The sequence below is a fragment of the Manis pentadactyla genome, chromosome 2, assembly GCF_030020395.1.
Source record: "Manis pentadactyla isolate mManPen7 chromosome 2, mManPen7.hap1, whole genome shotgun sequence".
Classification (NCBI taxonomy): domain Eukaryota; kingdom Metazoa; phylum Chordata; class Mammalia; order Pholidota; family Manidae; genus Manis; species Manis pentadactyla.
In genome coordinates this window covers 86,734,684-86,756,668 of record NC_080020.1, presented here as the reverse complement: position 1 = coordinate 86,756,668, position 21,985 = coordinate 86,734,684, and the positions used below count along the sequence as shown (strand labels likewise).

At 37.2% G+C, this 21,985-nt stretch overlaps 1 protein-coding gene across 9 annotated transcripts in view; it reads right to left on the bottom strand.

The window, feature by feature from the left end:
- Window positions 1–21,985, bottom strand: part of MRPS27 (mitochondrial ribosomal protein S27) — a 143,488-nt gene that overhangs the window by 107,703 nt on the left and 13,800 nt on the right. For all 9 annotated transcript variants that reach the window (XM_057494458.1, XM_057494463.1, XM_057494480.1 and 6 more), the window contains exons 3-4: window positions 13,948–14,018; window positions 10,213–10,271 (exon numbers count right to left, since the gene is read on the bottom strand). In XM_057494458.1, coding sequence (XP_057350441.1) covers window positions 10,213–10,271; window positions 13,948–14,018 — 130 coding nt within the window. The remainder of the gene's footprint in view (window positions 1–10,212; window positions 10,272–13,947; window positions 14,019–21,985) is intronic.

The window sequence follows — 21,985 nt, the reverse complement described above, 5'->3', positions numbered from 1 at the left end:
ATCTGCTCATCTAGGAAGCTGATGTCTAGAGAGTACATTAACTGATTCCAAGTTACAGATCAAAGTAGCAACTAAATTGATCCTAAAATCCAGGTCATCCTGATTTCTTCAGGGTCTTCTCAGCATTTTTTCATGATTATGCATTTGTTACTACTAAATCTCTGTATATGCTAGCTTTTTTCTGGGTTTAATTAATTTTTTGCCACTTTGTTATAAAGTATGTAAGTATTCACTGAGTCTTTATCTTCTGGTTTATTACCTAGACTGTCTTAGGAAAAAGAACTGGCACAAAGAGATACAATGGTCTAGCCGACGAGCCTCTGAACTTGAAGTCAGGTGTTCACCACATGGCTCTAAGGAAATTGCTTAACCTTCCCAGGTCTCAATCTCACAGATTCTGAAAGTTATAGTAGGACTTCAGAAACAACCTAGTCTAAAATTTCCCAGCTGGTGCCTGGACCCCTGGAAGACCCTAATGCAGGTATGTTTTGGCAGGTGTTCTTCCCCCAAATGTCTGTGATCAGTTCCTCTCGAACAGTTTAAACATGGTCAGTAGGCCTAAGATGTGATGCAGCAAGCTTAGAAATCTGTATGTACAAAATGAGAGGGCAAAAGAAAGAGCCACTCTCTTGCTGTCTCCTAAATGTACTTGCAGTTCAATACTTCCATCAATGGACTAGCCGTTTTCTCATTACTGAGATTGAGTTTTCAGTTCATTTTTGACCCTCCTTGTTTTCTATCTTTATATTCAACCCTGTCATTAATCCTGTTGATAGGTTTTCTCCCTCTTATGTACAAAACATTTCTCTCTTCATTTCCACTGTCAACTACCATAGCATAGGTCTTTTATCATCTTATGCATAGACCATTCATTTCCCTCCAAAACATACCCCTTTCAATACAAAATTTACTGTTAATATTATTGAAATATTTTTATTATGACATACACTTCTCAAGAATGTACTCCTAACTTGAGGATCTTTTATAAAATATTTTTTGAATAAGTAATATACAAGAGGTACAAGAGAGAATTCAGTGAAAATTCACACAGGTATCTTCCCCCAAAGATGTTATCGACATACACTTCTCAAGAAAGTACTCCTGACTAACTTGAGGATCTTTGATAAAAAATATTTTTTGAATAAGTAATATACAAGAGGTACAAGAGACAATTCAGTGAAAATTCACGCTGGTATCTTCCCCCAAAGATGTTATCAGTTTTTGTGTGTATGTATGTAACATTCCAGAGACAGTATATATATATATATATATATATATACACACACACACATATATACACACACCATGTATCAAAGCATATATATATACATAATATTACATATACACTGGAAACCATAGTGGTAACATAATGAAAAGTTCTATACCTTGTTTTTTACCGCTGAATGGATTTTATAACTTGTTCCATGTGAAATACAAATAAAGCTGTCTTATTCTCTTTAACCACTGCTCAATAGCCCACTGTATAGCTGTAGAAGAATTAATTTAACTAGGCTTCTATTGATGGCAAAATCTTTTATTTTTTGCAATGCATATTATTTTACACTTGTGTATCAGGAGGCTTAATTCCTAGATGTGAAATTACTGGGTCAAAGGGTATGTACATTCATAATTTTGATAGATGTAACTACAGTTTTCTCTATAGAGGTTGTACCAATGTACACATCTACTAGCAAGGCATAATAATGACAGATTTTAAACTCTTTCCTTCCCTCCATAATCTGCCTCCCTTATTTCTCACTGCTCCCAACTAGGCACCCATATCTCTCATTAGAGCAGTTCCCCATTAACCTCCAAAAAGCCAGTTCTCACCCTATCCTATACTGCTTGTTCCATCTTTAACACTTGTTCCTGTTTCCTCTATGCATCTAATCTTTAAGGCTGTCTCAAGTTTCACCTCATCTATGAATGTATGCTGATAATGACATCAATCCCTCTACCTGCCCAAAGCACACTCCTAAAACACACATTTTGTCACAAAAATATAATCAATTTACCTATTTATTATATCCTGGGTTTGTGTTGATTTTGAATTGTTCCACATACCTAGTTATCTCCAACCGATTTATAATCTTTTCGATTGCAGTAATTATATCATATTCTTCCTTTGAACACACTACAGTTCTGGCAAATTAAAAGACAATTCTCTTACATCTTCTATTGGCTTCAGAACTTCCCTTATAAACAGAGCTGAGAATCATTTGTCTTACAGGCATGAAATCTGTCTTCATGTACTTCCATCTCAATTCTGTCATGGCATTTTGAATTTGCCTTTCATGGAAAAACAATGATTACTGACTTTGATAAAGTCAATCTCCCTTATAGTCTTTCCTTTTACCACTCTTGTTTCTGAATATGTACTAGGCATTCAATACATATTTATTGAATTGATTTTGCTCCTAATTTCTCTACATTAATAAGTTTTGTATGTACGTGTATACACGTGTGTGTGTGTGTGTGTGTGTGTACACAGGGTGATTTTAAAATTGGTATGGGATGCAAAGGACTGAGACTAGCCAAAACGAGTATGAAAAAGAACTAAGTTAGAGGACTTAAACTAATTTTAAGACTTATTATAAAACTACAGCCATCAGGACACTGTGGTGTTGGCATCAAGATAGATAAAGGAACAGAAATCCATGGAACAAAATAGTCCAGAAACAGACTCACATACATATGAACAACTGATTTTTGACAAATATTCAAAGGTAACTCAGTACAGAAAGAACAGTCTTTTCAACAAATGGCACTGATACAACTAAGTATTCTGATACCAAAAAAATTAACTTAGATCCTTACCTCATATCATACACACAAAAAAATATATGGATGGATCATAGTCTTAACTATGAAGTCTATGAAACTATGAAACTTGTAAACTTCTAAAACTATGAAACTTCTAAAACAAAACATAAGGCAAAAATATTTATGGTGTTGGGTTAGGCAAAAACTTCTTTGCTGACAAAAAAACCACAATCCATAAAAGAAAAAAAAAACTGACAAGTTGGACTTCCATCAAAAATAAAAACCACTCTTTGAAAAAACAGTTAAATGAATGAAAAGACACAGCTATGAGAAAAAGAAGACTCACAATTCATTAATAAGAAAACAAGGAACTCAATTAAAAAAATGGGCAAGAGATTTGAACAGCCACTCTACCAAGGGAGATACATGGATGGCAGATAAGCACATGAAAAGATACTCCACATCATTAGTCATTAGGCAAATACAAATGAAAACCACAGTGAGATACCACTAAACCCTACTAGCATGACCAAAGGTGTGGGCAAAAATGTGGGGGGACTAAACTGTTGCTGGGATTGCAAAATGGTATCACCACTTTGGAACATATATACCTACCATATACTTGAGCCATTCCACTCCTAGACATTTACACCAAAGGAAAGTAAGCATACATCCCTATAAAGACTTGTCGATAGATGTTTGTAGCAGCATGAACTGCTATGGACTCTTAGGACAAGAACCTCCAGGAGACCCATTCATTCCACAGAAGGAATAAAAGAGAGTAACTATCTAAGATTTGAGATCATGCTGGGAAAGTTAGGTAGAATGTTAGAACCAACACCAGGAATAAACTGATGTGTCCCTTACATGCCTTTTATGACCAGGCTCCAGGCTGAAATAACAAGACCAGTGGGGAGGGAAACACAAAAACTGAAGGACCAGAAGCTAGGTCTCATCCTAACTCTCATCACAAAGCCCCAAAGAGTCTCTGGAAAGGTGCAGACAATGGCCCTGACAATCTGCTATTCTCTAACACAGAGCCATTAACAGGAAGAAACTCTTCCAGGTCTACGGTAAGGATCAGCAAATAACAATAAAATAAGGCACTGGCAATATTTAAGTATGGAAGTGTTTCTTAAAAATGCTGTAAGAGTCATTTACCTCCCCTTGGGCTCTTACTCTTATCTTAATAATGTTCAATCATAATGAGCCCTGACAATATGTTAACAGAAAAATTTGAAATTTCCCTTTATTGCTATATACACATATGACCTCTGTGCCCTCAAAAATGAATTACTACTGCTTAAACTCATGATGTTCCCTCCTAATAAACTTCCAACCTCCCCTCTTTCTACAGGCAGACATGGATTCTTACAACATAGGCCTGGTGTAGTGTGCTCACCTTCTAATAAACCATCAGGATATTTTTGCTTATTGAAAAATGAAGCTATTTTGGTCCTTCCTTTTTAGGCTGGTTGCCAGCATGGGACCTGGAAACATGCAGGCTTGCCATCTGCCTCTCCCCAGCTGTTCCTGACCTGCCATCCGTCTCCAGCAAGGGACGCCTGGTATCTGCCAGGTCAGTTAAGCAACTGATGAAAGATGCTTGAGGCCAAGGTCCAGTGTGGATGAATGTGTTGGCAGCATACAGCCTGCCATGCAACCTTGACTTCCTCTCATTAATGGGTGGATGCCACTCACCATGACAACACAGAGCTGTATTCTGAGAAAAACAGACTGTCTCATGGAGCTCTGCAACAATTTTTTTTTATTGTATGACAATTAATTCCACATTCCCTACATTTTTGTTGAAAACCAAAAGTCTACTTTAAAAAAAGTTATATTCCAAATAGAAAGAATATTTTATATATGTTAAGAATTTCTATTACTTACCCTTCAGGAATGACCATTATGTTGCAGATTAAATGATCAATCTGCTTATTGACATTCTGATGGCAAAAGGAATAAGCTTAATTTAATGCATCTTTAAATTGCCATAGTCACAAAATGATTTGAAGTCTAAATAAACCTTACAAATCTAATTTCCAAACATCCTCAGTGAAGAGGATACCATATGAAAAGAAGAAATTTTTATGGCTGAATTTATATTCTATTAATGCAGCGATCAAATACTAATACAGGAATTGTTAAAGCTTGTTATTACCATGAAAATAATGGCTTTTACTGATGCCATGCAGTTTTATCTCCTGAAAATGAAGACAGAGCCTGCCTCAGGCTTACTTGTCTGCATGGGGGCAGTACATATAGACTTGGGGAAGCCTGAGCTCAGAACTACTAACTAGGTAGCCCAAGAAAGAGATGCTCTCCAAAAAATGATAAAGGAAAATTCTAGATAAGCTTGCTATAAAATAACATTGATCTCTAGCTAACAGATCCTAAAAGGGGATCTCTTGTAGCCAAAAAGATCATCATTTTTAGAAAACAATAAACATCAGCCCACAGACTACAAGAAATATAAGGGATTTCCTCTTAGCCCTTTAATTTAAATTTTCTCTTGCTCTACCATGCTCTATACTTTGGTCTCCATGGAATCCCCTCTTCAACTTCCTTAAAAAAAATGTTTTAGCCCCATCTGGGACCCTTACTGACAATATCTGGCACTGGTGGCACTGTCTCACTGTTCACATTTCTGCCTTGTGGCTTCCCTTCTCTGCTTGAGACAGGCAGTAGCCTACACACACACCCTCTATGTTGGTTATACTCAGTGAATTTCTATGCCTTAGTCTCTGCATCTGTAAAATAAAGATGCACATCAAGTTCTTTGGAATGTTATACATTTAGAGGAAAGCAAGGGTAGAAAGCCTTTTTTATTCAAATGCCAATGACAGGGCATTTAAGTGAAATGCAGAGATTAATCCTATGTTCAAGGGAAAAAAATATTTTGCTCAACTCTTTTTAAAACTAACATGCAACATATAAAACTCTTTTTAAAGAACATAAAGTATAAATCAGCAGCCAACTTCTTATGCCCACCAATCAGACAACTCTTTCTTTCAGCACCATAAGCTGTTTCACACTTCTCCTCCGTGCCTTAAAACCTTCTCTGCTGCTACTGTGGGGAAATATGCATTCTTCTCCCACCAAGCACAGGCGTGAGGGGTGCTACCAAAAATCAAGCGGAAGTGTTCCTGCCCAGCCCTGTCCCAGCACTGGTCTCATGGACAGCATCACAGGGCCTGTCCGAAACTTCTCACTTTTCTGCACACTTTCTTCCTGCTCTGACAGTGGGGTAGGGGTGGGGTGGGGGCGTTGAGCGTATAATCTTAGGAGACTGGCTGTATCTTGCATGTGGAAAACAGAACACATATCAACCACATGTTTATCTTACTCTATAAGGTTCAAACCAAAATAAGAAAAGAGTCTTCTTTGTAAGAAGAAAAAACAAAGACCTAGAAAACTTCAAAAGGCCTGGGAGAAAAGGAAGAAAAGACCTTTTATTCAAATGTGATCTCACAGCAAGGTTCTTAACAATTTTTTGGGGGCAGGAACTCTGGCAGTCTGATTAAGCCTATGGACCCCTTCTCAGAATAATATTTCAAGTGCATAAAAAAAAAAGCATATAGGAACACATGGAAAATCAATGAAGTGAAAAACAATTATCAAAATATTGAAAAACCTTGTGATATGGTAACATGTACTTCTTTAACAATGTATGCAACAACACTAGCTAGCAGTTATTTAATTACAAATATAATTTCTAAGCAGTGATAACTTATCAAGCTATCTACAACAAATGTAATGATATATGAACAATGATTTTTATTAGTGAGAAAGACACAGACGTTGCTAAATAATACTGTGATCTATTGCCTATATTCACAGCCGAAGGAAATGCTAATTATTGAGAGGTTAGAGAATGGTAAAATAATTTTATTCTCATCTAAGTTCAAAGACTCCTTTGAATTCTCTGCAGCCAGAGGCACAACTTCTCTGGCTGAAGCAGCAGCAGAAGCAGAGGACTGGTGGTAGAGTGGCCCGGTGGGTCCCTCACAGTCTACTCCTCCCCAGCCCATCCCCCAAGGCCCCTGTGAGGAACCAGCTCAAGAGCCTCTTGGAAGACAGCCTGAAAACCACTCACAAAGGAGGTTACCATTCAGCCTGCTGAGAGCTTCTATGCAACAGCTTGCCTATGCCGATTTTCCCACCTTCCCAGCCATATCTATACATATTTTATGAAGTTTCTGGAACGGATCCCTCTTATCGCCTTCTATTTTAAAATTTTACTTATTTTTTTATTCTCTTATTTCCATGATGTTTTCTTTATTTTGTTTCAGCTGAACAGTTCCTCGCGTGCTTTGTTTTCTTGTTTCTTGGCTTTCATGTTTTATTTTACTTCAGTTTGGTCTTCTTACTGTTTTACTCATTTCTACTCTTGCTTTATTTTCCCTTTAGATGTGTAGTGTTATCAGAGACTTTTTAAATCTACGTAAACACCTACGTAGTTTCTTGTATTAACTGCCTCAATCATCTTCAGTTCACATTATTCCTTTGTTTAAAGGCTCATTTCTCTCTCCTTGACGTCTTCATTTTTTATTTATAGATGGGCTGGGTAGAAGTTAAGCATAGGGTTGCAGACCCCAAAGACTAGCCCACAGCCCAAAAGGGATGTTAGGATATTGGTTCTCCCTCTCGCTGTCTCAGTAGGAGCCTTTCTAATTATCCTTAAAAGACCCCTTAATATTGAAGCCCTTCAATTTTAAACCTGTGTAGTTTGGGAGATTCAAAGGCTAAAATTTTCTCCTGGGATGACAGGATGATAACAAGCTACCATTTGCCAACAGTATCCTGAACTGCTGTAATGTGGACCTGCTTCCTTGTGTACCTGATGTCATGGCAGGGCTCAACTCACCTTCCACTGGTCTTTAGCTCTAATACTCTTTATATAATCACTGGGGAGATTTGACCACTAGAAGATGAAAGGATGTGGCAGCTATACTCTGCTTGCAGAACCTGGTCTCTACAGGCTGAGGCAGGGGAAGAGTTGAGCCAATGACAGCCAGAAGTTCTACTGTAAGCCTTGCCCTCAGAGATGGTACTGCCTGGGCAGTGAGAAATCCTTGAGGCAGGCCATCAAGAAGCTGTTCCTTGTCTAGGATTAAGAAATTGCTTCTATATTTCCTCACCCTAGACCTGTGATTGTTAAGTTTACTCAGATGTCTAAAGGCACCCCATGTAGGGATGTTGGGCACTGTAGCCATTGCATGCTGAAAACCTAACCCTTGGAAATACCATAAGCCCTTGGTATCTTCAGGATTAACATACCTGATTTCAATTTATTTCAGTTAATGCAAGAGTTCATAACTTGCAACTTTTTATTTTGCTGCAGGATAAGTAACTATGTTTTGTATGTTCCCTAAGGCTGGAAAGCAGAAGTAAGACATTTAGCTAATAAATGAACCTAGCCAAACTTTGTTAACTACATCTTATCTACAGCTTAATGGAATTATAACTATAGTCTCATACACACATAATAGTAATCTTGAGAAGACACAAAATGTTTATTTCTTTAAAATAAAAAAAGCTGAGAAAAAGAGAGTCAATTTTCTCGGCAATGGAAGGGAGGAGAAAGAATACAGATAAAAAAGTGACGTCACAGTTAGAACATAGTTAGAACACAGAACATTTAGATTATTGAAGTGTAATTGACATTCAATATTACAACATTAGTTTTGATTGCACAAAAGATGGGAAATTAAATTAACAGTGGTTCAGATTTAAGATGGACAAGAGTCCCCTGTATGATCTATATGGAAACAGGAAATAGAAATGTTGTGAAACTTTTGGTGAAGAGTCATGTAAGGTCTTGAAGGTAGGACTTAAATTCCTCAGTTAAACTTTAATATACAATGAAAGGGACAGTGTCTTACTTATTTACCATTACATATCCAGTACTTGGACAGAACCAGGCATGCAAGAGGTGCTCAGCAAATACTTAATGAATATTGAATTATTGAAATATATGCACAGAAGTACTTGTAAATTGGGGATATATTTCTTCCAAGACTATGACTCTGTGTCCCACAGGATAGAATTCTAAGAAATGATTTCTATTTAGAAATTAGAACTATTTTCTGCATTTTGCCATAAACAAAGCAAGAGAATGAAAACTAGAAGATGCTAGCCCAAATACACCTTTCACCACAGGCACAGCTAACTATCAAAGGAGCCTGCAGTGCCAAAGAACCACTAATCAAGGGAGGGCTTATCTCAAGGGACCCATTTATATTTATCTTAATGAAGGGCAGGAGGGCACTTACAATTATGACTTCAGGAGCTAGGGTTTAAACTTAGGACATCATTAAAGACAATCTTAGATTTAAAATAAATGTTTCTTAAGGTGTGGAATCTAATCTATTTGAGATTTAAATCTGAACAAAAAACGCCAAAAAGGTGGTAGAATTTACCCGTATCAGAAAGAAAAAAAAAAGCCTCATCACTACTTTGCAAAATCACATAAAAGAAAATTGAATAAATTTTCACTGATATAAAGCTAACTTTTAAAAATGTACCCAGATGGAAATAACTGAAACTTATATCAAAACAAACTAAGATCAAATGGGAGTTCTAATGCAATGCCTACTGGAAACATTTTAGATTTCAATCTATTTTTGCAATCTAAAAACTGGAACAAATCATTAATCAGATTTTTAAAATCACAATAAAAGGTTCCATTTTGATATTTGAGAGATAAGAAATCAAGTATAAGAATAAAACATAATTTATTTGACCAGTCCCTTATTTAATGAGCTTTAGATATTCTGGTCATTTGCCACTATTGATGGTGCTGTACTAACCATATAACTTTGTACATGTGGCTAAGTGTGTCTGTAGTTCACAGTGAGATTGTTCACAACTGTGAGAATGAATGAAGGAAATGTGGTAATGCAGAAAGCTTGAAAATATAGTACTAATTGAAAACAGGTGCCAAATAGTGTGTATATAGATATAGAATGCATTACCATTTGAATTTAAAAAGGAAGAAGAGATAAATAGATATATAATTTTTCTCCTACCAGACTGACAAAAAATACTAAGTGTGAAAATACCTCTGTTGGCTAAACTGTTAAAAACAGGCCTCTCTCTTACACTGCTGGTGGGAATATAAACTGGTGAAACCTCAATGGAAAGCAATTTGGCAACAGCTGTTGAAATGACAAATGTATATACTTATGAGAATTAGGTGCAAACTCACTTATATATGAGGTTGTTAGTTATTGCATTGTACATAATACAAAAAGTGCAAACAACCTAAAGATCCTACAGAGGGAGCTGGTTTAGGTAATATATTCATAATATGGAATATGATGCAATTATAAAAAATGAAGGAGTTCTCTCTGTACTGATATGGAAAGACCTCCAAACCATAAACTTAAAAAGGGATGTGAAATAAGAGAATACATATACACATAAATGAAATGGAAAACTCACTTATAAAGGTAATACTCTGCATGGTCTATCTCTTCTCGAGATGAAATGTTGTCCACAAACTAAAAGAAAGAAAAAGAAATCTTCAGTTGAATACAAATTATGCCATATATTGGGCCTAATTCACATTGACCTTAAAAAAAGACAAAACACCCATTTTACTGGAACAGAGTTCACATGGTGTGCCTCCATCCTTGAAACCTTTTTATGGTGATACAAACAAAGAATATACAGTGACTTCTTATTTTCTGTACGTAGAAAAACCTTGGTTAGAAAAACTACTTGAAAACCAAATATGAACCTTACTTAGAACAAGAGAAAGCTCCTGTTACTATATTTAAAATTAGTCATCAATATTTCCCTTTATCTTTAAATCTTGATATTTTCTCCATGTTCCAAGTTCCTATGGGAACACATAGCTGAAAGGATGAAGACTCTGTAAAGTATGGCCAAAGAGATAAAAATCTGAATTCAGAGAATGCAGTCTTGTAACCTTTTCCCTACTCTGATTTAGGTACTACTACAGACCGGTCAAACCGTGACTCTTCTACCAACAAAGACTTCCTTTGGACAATAAAATCCCTGAGTATGTTCCTTAACTCTAAGCCAAAGAAACAAACAGGAAAGACTATTACAAGAATGGATTCTACCCTAAAGAAGAGACTAAGGCAAAATGGACAGAGTAGGAAAAAATGCATGTTCTGAATACAATTAAAAACTCATGAACCAACATCATACTTAACAGCAAGAACCTGAAAGCTTTTCCTCTAAGATCGGGAACAAGACAGGCATGCCCACTCTCCCCACTGTTATTCAACATAGTACTGGAGGTTCTGGCTACGGTAATCAGACTAAACAAAGAAATACAAGGCATCCAGATTGGTAAAAAAGAAGTCAAACTCTCACTATTTGCAGATGACATAACATTGTACATAAAAAACCCTAAAGACTCCACTCCAAAACTACTAGAGCTAATATCTGAATTCAGCAAAGTTGTAGGATACAAAATTAATACCAGAAATCTGTTGCTTTCCTATACACTAATGATGAACTAGCAGAAAGAGAAATCAGGAAAACAATTCCATTCACAATTGCATCAAAAAGAATAAAATACCAAGGAAGTGAAAGACCTATACCCTGAAAACTACAAGACACTCTTAAGGGAAATTAAAAAGGACACTAACAAATGGAAACTCATCCCATGCTCTTCGCTAGGAAGAATTAATATTATCAAAATGGCCATCCTGCCTAAAGCAATCTACAGATTCAATGCAATGCCTATCAAAATACCAACAGCATTCTTCAACGAACTGGAACAAATAGTTTTAAAATTCATATGGAACCACAAAAGACCCCAAGTAGCCGAAGCAATCCTGAGATGCACGAATAAAGCAGGGGGGATCTCACTACCCAACTTCAAGCTCTACTACAAAGCCACAGTAATCAAGACAATTTGGTATGGGCACAAGAAGAGACCCACAGACCAGTGGAACAGAATAGAGAGTCCAGATATTAACCCAAACATACATGGTCAATTAATATATGATAAAGGAGCCATGGACATACAATGGGGAAATGACAGCCTCTTCAACAGCTGGTGTTGGCAAAACTAGACAGCTACATGTAAGAGAATGAAACTGGATCATTGTCTAACACCATACACAAAAGTAAATTCGAAATGGATCAAAGACCTGAATGTAAGTCATGAAACCATAAAACTCTTAGAAAAAACATAGGCAAAAATCTATTGGACATAAACATGAGTGACCTCTTCATGAACGTATCTCCCTGGGGCAAGGGAAACAAAAGCAAAAATGAACAAGTGGGACTATATCAAGCTTAAAAGCTTCTGTACAACAAAGGACACCACCAACAGAACAAAAAGGCATCCTACAGTATGGGAGAATATATTCATAAATGACATATTCGATATGGGGTTGACATCCAAAATATACAAAGAGCTCATGCACCTCAACAAACAAAAAGCAAATAATCCAATCAAAAATGGTCAGAGGAGCTGAACAGACACTTTTCCAAAGAAGAAATTCAGATGGCCAACAGACACATGAAAAGATGCTCCACATCACTAGTCATCAGTGAAATGCAAATTAAAACCACAATGAGATATCACCTCACACCAGTAAGGATCGCCACCATCCAAAAGACAAACAACAAATGTTGGCGAGGTTGTGGAGAAAGGGGAACCCTCCTACACTGCTGGTGGGAATGTAAATTAGTTCAACCATTGTGGAAAGCAGTATGGAGGTTCCTCAAAAAACTCAAAATAGAAATACCATTTGACCCAGGAATTCCACTTCTAGGAATTTACCCTAAGAATGCAGCAGCCCAGTTTGAAAAAGACAGATGCACCCCTATGTTTATCGCAGCACTATTCACAATAGCCAAGAAATGGAAGCAACCTAAGTGCCATCAGTAGATGAATGGATAAAGAAGATGTTGTACATGTACACATTATTCAGCCATAAGAAGAAAACAAATCCTCCCATTTGCAACAACATGGATGGAGCTAGAGAGTATTATGCTCAGTGAAATAAGCCAGGTAGAGAAAGACAAGTACCAAATGATTTCACTCATATGTGGAGTATAAGAACAAAGAATAAACTGAAGGAACAAAACAGCAGAACACTCACAGAACCCAAGAATGGACTAAAAGTTACCAAAGGGAAAGGGACTGGAGAGGATGTGTGGGGAGGGATAAGGGGGGCGAGGAAAGAAAGGGGCATTACGATTAGCATGTATAATGTGTGTGTGTGGCACAGGGAGGGCTGTACAACACAGAGAAGACAAGTAGTGATTCTACAACATCTTACTACACTGATGGACAGTGACTGTAATGGGGTATGTGGAGGGAACTTGGTGAAGGGGGGAGTCTAGTAAACATAATGTTCCTCATGTAATTGTAGATTAATTATGCCAAAATTAAAAAAAAAAAAACCTCATGAAGAGGGAGAGAAGAGTAAAAAGGGGAAGACTTTCTAAAAATGCCTATAATTTACGGGTTTGATTTAGAAATCTTATTAAGGGGGCAGATAAAATGTGGTTTAAACATAGGACCTAAAGTTGAGAACCAGCTCTTCTGACTGCATGCTGTGTGGCATGAACAGACGGCACAGCCCCTCTGCAACCTGGTTGCTCCATCTGCGTAAACAGAATAAAAGCACCTGCACTGAAGAGTATGAGGCATCAATGAGAAAGTGTACATGACAAAGCACTTTAAACTCTGAAGTTCCACCTAAACAAACACCAGGTGTTATGGCATACAGAGATTGCATCCATGATGTGAGGGATGAGCCAGTGGTCTTTCAGTTCCCCTCCAGTCTGAAAACTACGAGTCCATTAATATTTATTCTTTCTTAGAATTTCTGAGCTATCAAAATTTCTTCCAATGTTAACAAGTGAATTCTATTACTTTGAAGGGTATAGAAACATAAAAACAAATCATGGTATCATATAGCAGAATATCATATCCTGGAAAATGAAAATAAATCAGACACAACAGTGATCACTGACACTGGAGTCTGGAAATTTATCATCTTTTAATTTCAGTAAAAGAGATTTGCTATTTCACTGTAAAACAGGAACTACAAAGCATACCATACTTTGGAAAAATATTTCCTATGAAAGACAGTCCTTATTTGCACAGCCTCATCTATGCAAGGGACTTTTTTGCTTTCTTCCCCCTTCTTTGAAAATATATATATATTTAAGTTTTCTTACCCGTGATATTGTTAAAGAACTAACAGGCAACTTTCTCTCATATGTTTTATCCATTAAAGATGCTAGATCAGCTGTGAAGACAAAGAAGGAAAAAGGATCTTGTTAAATATACATAATTCTTAAGAAAAATCTAACAGATACAATCCTGCCAGATGGCTGACAACATTATGAAGTCAGTATTAAAACAAACTCTTTCTTGTTCTTTTTAGAAATTATTTTTGTATAAATTAAAGAGGACAAAGGAATATAAATAACATTATTAAATGATTAATTTAACTGGAATAAGGATTATTTTTAAAAATCCTAGCAGTTATTTAGTTCTTAAAAAATGGATAAACAAAGTATTTCTGGAAAGGGACCCAAGAAAGTGTTATTACTGACAGACTCCAAGGAAAGGCATTAGATGGTAGGGAGGCCAAGGAAAGGAGACTCTATTGCTTACACATTTATTCCTTTTGCATTTTGAACCTGATAAATATATTAGCTATTCAAAAACTTTAAAAGTTGGAATTTATCAAATGACTTTTATAAATTCCCTGAACAAATCACAGCACACTCTGGCTATGCTTAATGATATTTGGCCTGAACTATTCCTATTCTGGTTGCTTTTAGCAGAACATCCATATGAATACTTGGTATTTCTGAGATTACACTGTTATCTCAGAGTCTAAAAAGATATGAATATAAGGCAAAACACTCTTCAAAATAATTATTTCACATCTTCTCATTGCTTCTCAAACTTGCAATATGCTCCGTTCCCTTCTTCTATCACTCTCAGCTCATTATTTTGTGTCTTATTTTCCTGAGAATAAAATATAAGCAATCAAAAGAGAACTTAATTCTCCTACAATTAGGTCTGCCAGCATCTGTGCCCATATACTCTGCCTTCTATTTATTTAATTTTGACAAAGGATGAACTTAATTAAACAAAAATGACAAAGACCTCCCTTGACCTCTTATCTCCTCCAACTTCTTCCCCTTTGCTCTGCTCCTTTCAACAGCAAGACTCCTCAGAAGAGTCATCCAGGTCCAACTGTTACTACTTGCTTAGTTCCATTCTCTTGTGAACTCACTCAAACTGGATTTTGGTTCTCATCACTCCATTAAAACCAAAAACCACCTCCTCATTGTTAAATCCAGTGGTTAGTTCTTCATCCTCCTCTTCCTTGACCCCTCATATAGTATTTAATATAGTTGACCATTCTCTTCTCCATGAAATACTCTTTTTTCTCTCTTTCTTGGGTTCCTTTGCAGGATCTCCTCCTCTTCACTTCTAAATGTTGGAGTGCCCTAAGTCTGAGTGGTAGATTCTTCTCTTCACCATCTGCTCAGCTTCCGGGTGATATTCTCTCTCCCCCTCAGTTTTAATCATCATCTGCAGATTAATGACTCCACACATATATGCCTACCCTGACTTCTTTCTGCCTGTAACTCCAGACTTGGATTTCCAACTGCACGGGTGCCATCCCCATTTCGGTGTCTAACAGGTACCTAAACATTACATGTCCTCTCAATTCTCCAGTCTTCCACTCCAAACCTGCTTTTCCCCATGCTTTCCTTTCCCATGTCAGTAAATGGCTCCTTCATTTGCTGGCTTACTTAGGTCAAAAACCTAGGTGTCATCCTTGATCTCATTCTTTTTCACACTCTATAACCAACTGTTAGCAAATCCTATAGACTCTAGATTTGAAATTTAAATACAACTCTATATTCCTCTATATTGATCTGTGATACCAGTACCACTGGTAACCTCTCACCTGACTGGTCACCTTCACTACTGCACTCACCCTTACAGTTTAGGCTCTGCAAAATGGTCTGAATGAACCTTTTAAAAAGTAAATCAGATCCTGTCTGTCACTTTCTTTTCTCAACCAGCCAATAGCTTCCTATCATCTTTGGAATAAAATCCAAAATACTTTCTGTGACCTACAAATGCCTACATAAGCTGGTCTGTTTGGTTTTTTCTTTTCTGTTTTTTACACTTGGGGTAAAATCCATGCAGGCAAGGACTTAAAACAGTTCTATAAAAAGACACTCAAAAAATATGTAAAGAAATGGATAAAAGGAAGAAAGGAAGTGATGTGAGCATCCTTCATAGAGTTGCTATGTCAGGTCTCCAATAAGAAGTTGGACGTATTACCTCTCCAATAAGAAGTGAGGGACGTGCAGATGCCCAGTTTTTTCCTCAGAGGGATGTACCAAAGAAAACACTTTCTTGCCTATCATTCAGCTCCTCTGGCATACACACTGCACCGATGGCTGAGGTCAACAAAGACTATATGGGAAAATGGTTCTGAAACTTGAATTCATCACTGAACAAAACTTACAGCTGTACAGTGTGGAGGTATGCTGTTTTTCGCACAGGCTGCTTTTGCACCGACTGCCTCTGTAAACATACCCCACCCTAAAAGGCCTGCTGGTGAACGCCCAAACCAGATAACTCCGTACGTCAGGCACTCCGGTGAATGCCCGAGCTGGATACCACATGTGGACTGTCCGTCTTATCTTCGACCCCCGAATGGATGGACTGGACTGTATGAGTGACTGGACACAGAACCCCTGTGGCAAGCTCATTCTTCAGGTCCCTGACGTCGGACCACAGACGTGTGCTCCGAGGCTTGCTCCTGCTCATCTGCCGGTGCTCCTGCTCCATCACCGACTCACCACTCCACTGGAACTGTCTCTGCTGCATCGTTTTCACTTGGGACAGACGAGAGGCTGTTTGGGACAGTCCGGACCCAAACCATCCATCGGGGCTGGTATGAAATGTATTGATCCGTGGTATGTGTGATTTTTAGATATGCTTAATCCCCCCTTTGAGTGTCGTGTGAAAGGAAACTGCAGAATGAACCGTGTGATTCATACAACCTTAAGAGTGTTAGGTTCATTACTCCACGGCCCCGCAGATCCATGCTTCCTGACCCGCTCACATCAGGAAGGGAGAGAGAGAAAAGGAAGAGCGGGAGGAAGAAAAAGAAGTAACTGGACTTCCAGGTGTGTTTTACTCCCTGTGTAAGAAAGGAGGCCAAGTAAAAAGGAGACAAAGGTAATCAGCTGATTACTGTGCATCCTGACCACACTTTTCCTTTTTCCTCTCCCCGGCTCACTGCTCGCGGTGACGTAGTAGCTACTAGGGGAGACGGTTCGCAAAGCCTCTAAAACCTGGTATTACTCTTCTTATGGCCATCTTAAAGGGATTGGCACTAGGTGATTAAAGCATGTTAAAACACATACACAAGTCCCTAAAACCTCTTTACATTAAAGCAAAATAATATGGTTAAATCTATTTGCTCAGAAAACGGCATCAAACAGCACTCTCATAATACCACATCTTTACAATAATTTCATAAACAAGGCTCTTGTGCTGAGATGATAGAAAACAGAAAGAATTGCCTCCTTTTTCTCAAAATTTAAATTTTAGTTAAAAAAAAAAAGCAGGCTCAGTATCTACTGGCCTCATTGAAATGGCCACCATTTCCTCATGGGTTTCACATAGTGCACAGTGTCTAAACTTTGCACTGAGCTGGCTTTAACAGTGTAGTAACTCAAGATTCCATTTTAATCCTTCACACGAAGACATCTTCAGTCTAGTGAAATCAGCTGGGGTCTCAAAAAAGACAATAGCTGCAAAGCCAGCATCTGATTAATAACATTTGCATATTATAAGTAAGAGAAAGGTTTGCTGCTAAATATAATATGAGACCAATCACCTCACATGATAGCACTGGTGTGATGAATGAGGCAGAAAACCGCACAGAGCAGGGATGGCCAGGAGAGCTGGGGCAGGCGCTGGTCTGCAGAGCGCCAGCACCACAGGCTTCTGGACTGCGGGCTTTAACATCAAAATCACACTTCATGTTTCAGTGAGGGACGAGCAGATGCCCAGTTTTTTCCTCAGAGGGATGTACCAAAGAAAACACTTTATTGCCTATCATTCAGCTCCTCTGGCATACACACTGCAGCGATGGCTGAGGTCAACAAGGACTATATGGGAAAATGGACCTGAAACCTGAACTGATCACAGAACAAAACTTACAGCTGTACAGTGTGGAGGTATGTCCAGAAAATGAAATGCATACTAGTATAAAAATGCTCTTGTTTGAAGAAAACAATACCACTGATGATCGAAGGACATAAAAGATTTTACTGAGCAACTGGCACTATTTCAAATATCAGAGCACAATGGCTCACAAACATGGCTGAGGATTTGAACCACCTAAGGACTTTAAAACTTTAGAACTTCAGATTCCTAGGCTTTACACCCAGAGGACAATTCTAATTCTTATTTTTGAGGTGAGACCAGGGAAATACAAATTTTTAAACAAAAGCCCCAGGAGACTGCAACGCAGCCTCACAGGCACTAGTGATTTGAATTATATTTGAGTGCTACCATGGATGAAACACAGAGGAAGTCTTGAATGTTGCTCCTAAGCTTAAAGATATTAAACTGAATTCCATTTCTGGAATAAGGTTGACTAAACATCCTTTAAAAAATCTCCCCTACTACTAAAAAAAACACCTAAATAAAATTTTAATAACTCAAATATATGACTGAATTCTCAAGAAGGTGAAGTAAGTGTCAAGGCCAAAGGCAAATTGGGAGCATAAACCTTGAGTGTTTAAGGGAGTAGTAAGGGTAGCAGTCACCTGAGAGTATCTGCAGGCCTCCAGTGACACAGAACTCTGGCTTTAATAATTTACAGGGGACAGAGGATAGAACCACAGCTTTTATAAAATGAGAAGCTGGTTCAGAGATCCTCAGGTAAAGCCAGGACCATCCAGGCTACAAACGGTGAACTGGAAAATAACATAAACACCTAGGATGTTGTCCCCTTATGATTCTAAACCACAAGGTCAGCCCTCACACCTCTGAAGCCCTAATTCAGACTTCTTATGTTATACAAGATATACCAACCTGAGAATTCCTTGTAAAATGGCTTCAAGAGTTGATTTTACTATATAAAATTCTAGAAAATGCAAACCAATCTATGGTAACAGCATATGAGTGGTTGCCTAGGAATTTGGGAGGGTGGGCAGAAAGAGGAAGAAATGATTACAAAGTAGGAGAAAACTGGGGGAGGGAGGTGACAATAGCCTTAGTGTCCTGATTGTAGTGATGAGTGCATGGACATATACACAGGTACATATGTCAAAAGTTACCAAATTGTACATTTTAAGAATGTGCAGCTTATTGTATATAAAGAATACATTAACAAAGTTGTAGAGAAAAAACCTAATAAATAAGTTAAAGGACAGGTTAGACAAAGGTGAGATGAGAATGAGTGAACTGCAAGATCAAATAGAATTTACAGGCACACTTGAATTTACAGGCATACCTCATTTTATTGTGTTTTGCTTTACTGTACTTCAGATTCTGTCCTCTTTTATAAATTAAATGTTTGTCACAACCCTGCATCGGTTAAGTTAATTGGTGCCATTTTTCCAATAGCATTTACTCACACATGTCTCTCTGTCACATTCTGGTGATTTGCCCAATATTTCACTCTTCATCATTATTATTACATTTGTCATGGTGAAAGGTGATCAGGGATTATGACTTGGTGAAAACTCAGATGACAGCATTTTTTTTCAATTAAAGTATGTACTTTTTTTTAGACACAACACTACTGCGCACTTAACAGACTATAGTATAGTATAAACATAACTTTTATATGCACTGGGAAACAAAAAAAATTCATTTGATTCACTTTATGGCAATATTGACTTTATTGCAATGGTCTGGAACTGAACATGCAATCTGAGTATCTCTGAGGTATGCCTATGTGCAGAATTTAGCAAAGATAAAGATGAAAAGTATAGAAAAGGAATTAAGAGATATAGAAAGCAGAACAGTAAGGTCTAAAATACATTTAATGTCTAAGGGAACTTAAAGAGAATAGGGGAGAATGATACATGATGAGATAATAGTTAAGTATTTTTTGGAACTGATAAAAGATATGTTTTCAGATTCAGGAAACACACAGAATCTCAAGTCAGTTAAGTAAAATTAAAACCACATCATGACACATTACAATGAAAATGAAGGATAAGAGTACTTTAAAGGTTACAATAGTCAAGAAATGAAAGCAACCTAAGGGTCTATCAGTAGATGAATGGATAAAGAAGATGTGGTACATAAACACAATGGAATATGGAATATTATTCAGCCATAAGAAGAAAACAAATCCTACCATTTGCAACAACATAGATGGAGCTAGAGGGTATTATGCTCAGTGAAATAAGCCAGGGAGAGAAAGACAAATACCAAATGATTTCACTCATCTGTGGAGTATAAGAACAAAGGAAAAACTGAAGGAACAAAACAGCAGCAGAATCACAGAATCCAAGAATGGACTAACAGTTACCAAAGGGAAAAGAGACTGGGGAGAATGGGAGGGTAGAGAGGGTAAGGGCGGGGAAGAAGAAAGGGGTATTATGATTAGCATGTATAATGTGGGGGGTGGGGGAAAGGGGAGGGCTGTGCAACACAGAGAAGACAAATAGTGATTCTACAACATCTTACTATGCTGATGGACAGTGACTGTAATGGGGTTTGTTGGGGGGGACTTGGGGTAGGGGAGAGCCTCGTAAACATAATGTTCTTCATGTAATTGTAGATTAATGATAACAAAATAAAATTAAACAAACAAACAAACAAATAAATAAAAGAATACTTTAAAGGGAGCCAGAAGTAAAACATTACTTACAAGGAAGAGCAATTACAACAAGAAGTATCTTCTCAAAAGGAACATTTAATTCCTTAACAGAATAGGAACATTTAGTTCCATAACAGAATAGTACATTGAGCACAAATACTATCAACACAGAATCACATACCTAACAAAACTAACTTCTAAGATTAAGGGAAAAATTAAGATATTTTTATTTTTATTCTTTAAAATTTGTATTGAATTATAAATGACATATAACATTATATTAGTTTCAGGTGTACAAGATAGTGATTGGATATTTTTATACATTATTAAATGCTCTCCACACTAGGTCTAGTTGCCATCTGCCACCATATAATGTTATTACAGTATTATTGACTATATTCCCTATGCTGTACATTACATACCTGTGACTTAATTATTTTATAACTGGAAGTTTGTACCTCTTAATGCCTTTTGGTGTGCACCAAAGTAACACAGCTTCAAATTATATAAAATTCTCAGAAAGAAAATGATAATCTCCTTAATGATCACAAAATCTTATAGTAGAGATATTCTGGGAAAGAACCCTCTATAAATAAGAGGGTGGTCTCCAGGTCAAAGCTGTGATAAGGAAGGTCACTGAAGAAAAGACTGATCTTCTACTAAATCCTAGGAGCTGCAGGTGAGAAATTATTAGATAGTTTCAGTTTTTCATGATTTGCATATGTAACTGCACTTCACTGTTAGCCATTCAGTCACCACTAAGGTCTCTCTGGGCTTAGGGCCATCTACACACCTTATCTAACTTATGTAATAAAGACCTAGATATAGTTATTACTGTGCTTCCTACAAGGGATCTGGAAAACTAGGGTTGAAACTGTTTTTGTTTCCCAAATTTAAAAAGAAAAACAAGGACAGATGACACAGAACATATATAGAAATAGAAGGAATTTGGAAAAACTAACCTAGGAACTAGTTGAATATTTAGATTTCCTTCTACCTATTTGTCTCTGCTACCAGAAGCTTTAAAACAAACACAGCTGACTCTTGAACAACACATGGATCAGAAGCACCAACCCCCCCCACAGTCAAAAATCTTCATGTAACTTGTGACTCCACAAAGACTACCAATAGCCTACTGTTGACTGGAAGGCTTACCCATAACATAAATAGTTGATTAACACATATTTTGTATGTATAGGTATTATATACTGTATTCTTACAATAAAGTAAGTTAAGGAAAATGTTTTTCAAATTGTCATAAATCTCCAAAAAATTTTCCAATTTATTTGTTGAAAATAATCTGCATAAAGGCGGATTCACATAGTTCAAACCCATACTGTTCAAGGGTCAACTAGAGTTTCAATAAAGGAACACTATGAAGG